At 34.4% G+C, this 6,206-nt stretch overlaps 1 protein-coding gene and 1 long non-coding RNA gene across 4 annotated transcripts in view; one reads left to right on the top strand and one right to left on the bottom strand.

Moving 5' to 3' along the window:
* Positions 1-6,206, top strand: part of LOC106880364 (protocadherin beta-15) — a 94,879-nt gene that overhangs the window by 78,004 nt on the left and 10,669 nt on the right. The window contains exons 3-4 of one of the 2 annotated variants that reach the window (XM_052973111.1): positions 152-305; positions 3,081-4,684. In XM_052973111.1, the coding sequence (XP_052829071.1) occupies positions 152-305; positions 3,081-3,124 (198 nt within the window). In that variant the 3' untranslated portion in view covers positions 3,125-4,684. Of the gene's footprint in view, positions 1-151; positions 306-3,080; positions 4,685-6,206 lie in introns of those variants that run through there. The other variant, XM_052973113.1, reaches the window with a different exon arrangement.
* Positions 186-6,206, bottom strand: part of LOC128249443 (uncharacterized) — an 84,306-nt gene continuing 78,285 nt past the window's right edge. Inside the window, exons 3-4 of one of the 2 annotated variants that reach the window (XR_008265565.1) lie at positions 2,876-2,937; positions 189-274 (exon numbers count right to left, since the gene is read on the bottom strand). This is a non-coding gene — a long non-coding RNA (uncharacterized LOC128249443). Of the gene's footprint in view, positions 275-2,875; positions 2,938-6,206 lie in introns of both variants that reach the window. The other variant, XR_008265566.1, reaches the window with a different exon arrangement.

Below are 6,206 nucleotides of genomic sequence, written 5' to 3'. Positions count from 1 at the left end.
ACACACACAACAAATTTACATATATATATATATATATACACACACAACAGATTTACATATATATATATATATATATATATATGTGTGTGTGTGTGTGTGTGTGTATGTATATCTGTTTTCTAGTTTGTTTTTTCACTTCATTTCTTATTAGATGAACGTTCAGAAAGCTGCTGGTAATTCTGCTAGCTCTGATATTGACCGAGACATTCTTGCCAGCGACTATAAATTTGATTGTGGACCAGTTGTCATGGAGAGTGTTCATGGCTGGAATGGACTGGACACAGGACAATATGAGGAAATATCAGGTATATTATGAGTCTTAATTTTTTTTTTCTTTTCTAAATCTACTTCTGTTATATAACTTTTATTTGAAACCAAAAATGATTTTGTAAATTTGTAAATAGTTGTGAAAAAGTGTTAAATCTGATAGTTTTAAATGAAAGGTGAAGAACTGGTGGAATCATTAGAACAAAGAACAAAATGCTTTGTGGCATTTGTTCCAGCTCTCTGATTTCAAATTCTGTCAAAGTCATCTTTGCCTTTCATCCTTTAGGGGATCAATAAAATAATAATGATAATATAATGCTTCTTTCTAATTTTGGCAAAAAACCCAGCAATTTTGAAGGGAGTGGGTAAGTCAATAACATTGATTCTTGTGACCCAGCTGTTATTTATTTTATTGACTCTAAAAACAATGAAAGGCAAAGTTGACAGTAGAATTTGAACTCATAACGTATAGATCTGAAAGAAATGCAGCTAAGTTTTTTAATCAATATGCTAATGCTTTTGCTAGCTTATAAGGGCTTCAAATGATGATTAGGATGATGATGGCAAGGAAATATAACAACAATGATGATGATGAAAATGGTGGTGGTGGTGGTGGTGTGATGAGGACGATGATGGTTACATCATGTTTAGCATACAGTATTGACCACATTGCCAAATATATGAATTTCTTTTTGTTTTGTTTTTTCTTTGTTAAGCTTATGGCACTCCGTCAGTTATGATGACAAGGATTCCAGTTGATCCAATCACAGGAACAACTTGCTCGTGAAATTAAGGAACAAGCGGCTGAGCACTCCACAGACATGCATACCCTAAACGTAGTTAGCATGACACAGAATGTGACAAGGCTGGTCCTTTGAAATACTGGTACTACTCATTTTAGCCAGCTGAGTGGACTAGAGTAATGTGCAATAAAGTGTCTTGCTCAAGGATACAATCTGTTTCTGGGAATTGAACTCATGGCCTTATGATTATGGGCTGAATACCCTAACCACCAAGTCATGCACCTTCACTTCATTAAACTCATATCACTTAATTCATTTTCAATTTATGGCTGTGTGGTAAGTAGCTTGCTTACCAACCACATGGTTCCGGGTTCATTCCCACTGCGTGGCACCTTGGGCAAGTGTCTTCTGCTATAGCCTCAGGCCGACCAAAGCCTTGTGAGTAGATTTGGTAGACGGAAACTGAAAGAAGCCCGTCGTATATATGTATATATATATATATATATATGTATATGTGTGTATATGTTTGCGTGTCTGTGTTTGTCACCCCAACATCACTTGACAACCGATGGTGGTGTGTTTATGTCTCCGTAACTTACCGGTTCGGCAAAAGAGACTGATAGAATAAGTACTAGACTTACAAAGAATAAGTCCTGGAGTCGATTTGCTCAACTAAAGGCGGTGCTCCAGTATGGCCACAGTCAAATGACTGAAACAAGTAAAAAGAGTAAAAAAAAAAAAGTGGAGGTTTTGGCATTTAGTTTTTAAAATTAGAAAGAATATTTTTGGTAATGAAGCATTCTTTAAAAGCATAGAAACCAAAATCTATCTACTGTTGTTGCCATGGTGACAGTTTGTCAAACTCAAAGGTATATATATATATCATTGCATGCATGAAGTTGTGTATTGTTGCAGGTATGTACATATGCATGTGTGTCCGGTTGGTTATGTGATTTTGAAATTTACAGATATTGCCCCAGAGAAACCTCTGACTTCATTTTTCTTCATGCATTATTCTAAGATAATTGTGGAGATGTATGCAAATTTTAGGAAAGATTCCTTGGAAAAGTGTGGAGTAGTTTCTGGGAAAACAGACAAATGCTGATGCTTATATGCACACACACATTCTCTCTCTCTCTCTTTCATACATACACATGCATTCACATATACACAGCAAACATAGCTAGATAGACAGAAGACAAATAGTCAGAAGACAGACAGATAGGTAGGTAGACAGATAAACAACCAGACAGACAGACAGGCAGAAAGACAGACAGATAGATAATAAATACAGATATATACAAACATATACAGATATGCATTCATATATATATATATATATATATATATATATATATATATATATATGTGTGTGTGTGTGTGTGTGTGTGTGTATGTATATATGTACATGCATGTGTTATTGCAAACTTAAAGATGGTACAGCCCAGGGAAAAGATGACAAAGAACTCTACTGAATGGTAAAATGCTGTGATCCAGAAGATATATTTAGCCATGGTAAAAATATAGCCTCATATAAGGGTAGTGGCTATAAAGCTGTAACATATATATGTATGTGTATATGTTGCGACAGACCGGCGTCCCATCCAGGTGGAGAACCTATACACCAATGAAACCGGGAAACCAGCCCTTATGAGTCAGGCATGGCTTGAGAAGAAATAAACAACAAGAACAATGTATATATGTATTCATATATGTGTGTGTGTGTGTGTTTATGAATATGTATATGTGTTTATACTACCATGACCAAGCCAGCTTTACTACCCATCACCTTACATCTCCCCTGCGTCACTCATGGCACACCTTCACCTGTGTTATTGCTTTTTCCCCTCAGTACGTCTACTTACCTTTTACCTGCTGCCCATCCATACACCTTTTGGATACTCCTGCTGCACCCAACTGCTGTTCCCTGTTGATATATTTTAATGAGAACATCAGTGGATATGTGTATTAGAAATATGATATCATATAATCTTTCATATAGTTTAAATGTCCATTCCAATAGTAGTAAGATCTTCCTAAACTGAATGAATATTTCCCATTTTTCTATAGATAATGGATATCATAAGATCATTACAAAAACAGCTTTATGGTGAAGAAATGTTGCACCAAATATTTCACTGCTGAAGAAGACTATGTCAAAAATGCAGAACTTTTCTCCTGTTTGTAATCACATCAGTACTAATATTTGCCCATTCAATGACAATCGTTTTTCTAAAGCATAAGTTTAAGTTAGGGTTGTCTTGCAAATAATAGAGACAAAATATCGTATTGGGTCATTGAAAATTATTAAATAACCTCACTAATCAAATATATCTGGAATTTAAAGGATTATAATAATAACAATAACTAAATGCATTAGTCCACAATAGAACACATATCTCCATATATTGAAGGCACCAGAAGGTCCCAATCTTTGCTTCTCAGATAAGTATAACTTTTTCATTACAGAAGTAATAGGTGCAGGAGTGGCTGTGTGGTAAGTAGCTTGCTACCAACCACATGGTTCCGGGTTCAGTCCCACTGTTTGGCACCTTGGGCAAGTGTCTTCAACTATATCCTCGGGCCAACCAAAGCCTTGTGAATGAATTTGGTAGATGGAAACTGAAAGAAGCCCGTCATATATATATGTATATAAATGTGTGTGTGTGTGTGTGTACGTTTATGTGTCTGTGTTTGTCCCCCACCACCATCACTTGACAACCGATGTTGGTGTGTTCACGTCCCCGTAACTTAGTGGTTCGGCAAAAGAGACCGATAAAATAGGTACTAGGCTTACAAAGAATAAGTACTAAGGTCGATTTGTTCGACTAAAGGCGGTGCTCCAGCATGGCCATAGTCAAATGACTGAAACAAATAAAAGAATAAAAGAAAAAGTGACATGAGCATATGACATTGATAAGGTGCAACTATACAATGTTATACACAAATATCTGTCCCTTTCATGATCACTTCTGGGGCAATTTCATTTTGCCTAGCTCTGAAGTATATTGTGATTTTCAACACAATACTTCTTTAAAGGGATTTTTCCCAGATGGAAAACAAGTTTCTGGTGTTTAAACAACACATACGTTTTGTGGTTCCCATTATATTTTCAGTATAAAACTGCTTCTGTTGCATAATTCAAATATGTATAAAGCATCTGTGCATGCATCTTTGTAGATATATATTTCTGTATGCATGTGTGTGTGTGTGTAAATATAATTCATCTATCTACAATACAAATATTTTGAAATATTTAAAATCATACTGTCAAATGTAATATATGAGAGGCGTAGAAAAAATAATTTGGCTGTTTATTCTATTTAGAAATCATAGCTAAACCTAACTTTCTGTTTTATAGATTGTGCAAAAGTTTTATGCGATTTCCTATTGTAATTTTTATTGGTATAGTTTGCCATTTTATTCATTATATGCCCTGACTGATTGCCTTGTTTGCAGCAACATTTTAGTGATTGCTCATCTAATATATAGGCACACAGTACCTTTGTCAGTTACTCTACTGTATAGCAATATAAATATCTTCTGCATGAACAAATTTTCTAGTTTTGCCTAGACTTATAATGATTGACTAAAGGTGTTACTTTTGTTGTTGCTGTTGTTATTGCTGTTGTTGTTGTTATTGTATTTCATTTGATTAATATGTTGAGCTGTTACTTGGGTTATATGGCAATATTTTATAAATAATAAAAAAACAATACCAATGAATAAAATATAGTTAATAAAACATTGAACATTGTCACAAGTTTAGTTGTTTTGTCATATCATACTCTTTTCCTTTAGCTCTTTATTTCTTTTCTTTTTTTTTTTCATAGTTATGTTTATTTCGATCACTTAGCAACTCAATCACTCTGACAACATTCATTTATTGACTTATGGCTCATCTATCATGGATATTAAAGTCTATGTTGTAGACTCGATATATTTAAGTTAAATAAATATATATTAGATATCATATACTTACCTCGTTTTATGTTAGAGTGGATGTAACAACATTCGCTTGTAAATATATCGGAATATATGAATTTATACATTTATCAAAAACCTTGCCAACTTAGCTTGGCACAGAATACTTTTGAGTGAATAAGTTAACTTCATTGCCAAAATTGATCAAAGAAAACAGTTTTGACCATTGGATTTTAGTTCTGGCTTTGTAGTTTGTTTTAATTTAACATTATTTAAAAACCTCAAATACTGCTATCCAAGCAATTGATAAAAACATTAACTTGAATTATTCCAGGTTTGCAATAAAAATAATAGAAATAGCCATCAAGTTTGAACTATTACGCATATTTACTTCAATGGATATCAACAATACATTCTACTCAATATTCTTCCAGTATTTGGTCAATAACACAACCTGAACACATCTCTCTACAGTAATCCTGACCAGTGTCAAGATGCAATAAAGTCTAGATTATCATTCAATCATCTAATCTAGTGGCTTTCTGACAAGGTTTTGTCTTCACAGTAACCATTTTCAGTTCAGTTCCACTGTGCTTGTGGCACATTGGGTAAGTCACTTCTTCTAGAACCCTGAGCTGACAAGATATTCTCTCTTTCCTCTTTTCTCCCCTCTCTCCAATGGCTGCTAAAGAAAATTCCATTACAAAATCATTCCAACAAGTATTGAGTGCTACTGTTCATCATACATTGCTGAATACTTCATAGAATCAAGGTGGCGAGCTGGCAGAAGTGTTAGCATGCCAGGCAAAATGTTTAGCGGTATTTTGTCTGCCACTATGTTCTGAGTTCAAATTCTGTCAAGGTCGACTTTACCTTTCATCCTTTTGGGGTCGATAAATTAAGTACCAGTTACGCACTGGGGGCAATGTAATCGACTTAATCCCTTTGTCTGTACTCTCTATGTTTAGCCCCTTGTGGGCAATAAAGAAATAAGAATCAATTTTTTAAATCTATCATTACTTTCAGATTTTGTTAATTCTCAGGCTAACCTTAATTGAACAGGCCTATGTTTAATGTAATCTTATGTTAGTAAGGTATAATTTGAAAGAAATTTTGCTACTATTTTCAGTATGTTGAGCCAATCAGTCAATTACTCTTCTTTTGAAGGCACTCGAATATATTTGTGTGTATGTATTATGAGTAGTCCCCGAAATACTCCCTACTCTTTTACTCTCTTTTACTTGTTTCAGTCATTTGACTGCGACCATGCTG

Source organism: Octopus bimaculoides, chromosome 14, assembly GCF_001194135.2.
Source record: "Octopus bimaculoides isolate UCB-OBI-ISO-001 chromosome 14, ASM119413v2, whole genome shotgun sequence".
NCBI lineage: Eukaryota > Metazoa > Mollusca > Cephalopoda > Octopoda > Octopodidae > Octopus > Octopus bimaculoides.
The sequence above is the reverse complement of the archived record's forward strand: the minus strand, read 5'-3'. Positions and strand labels throughout refer to the sequence as shown.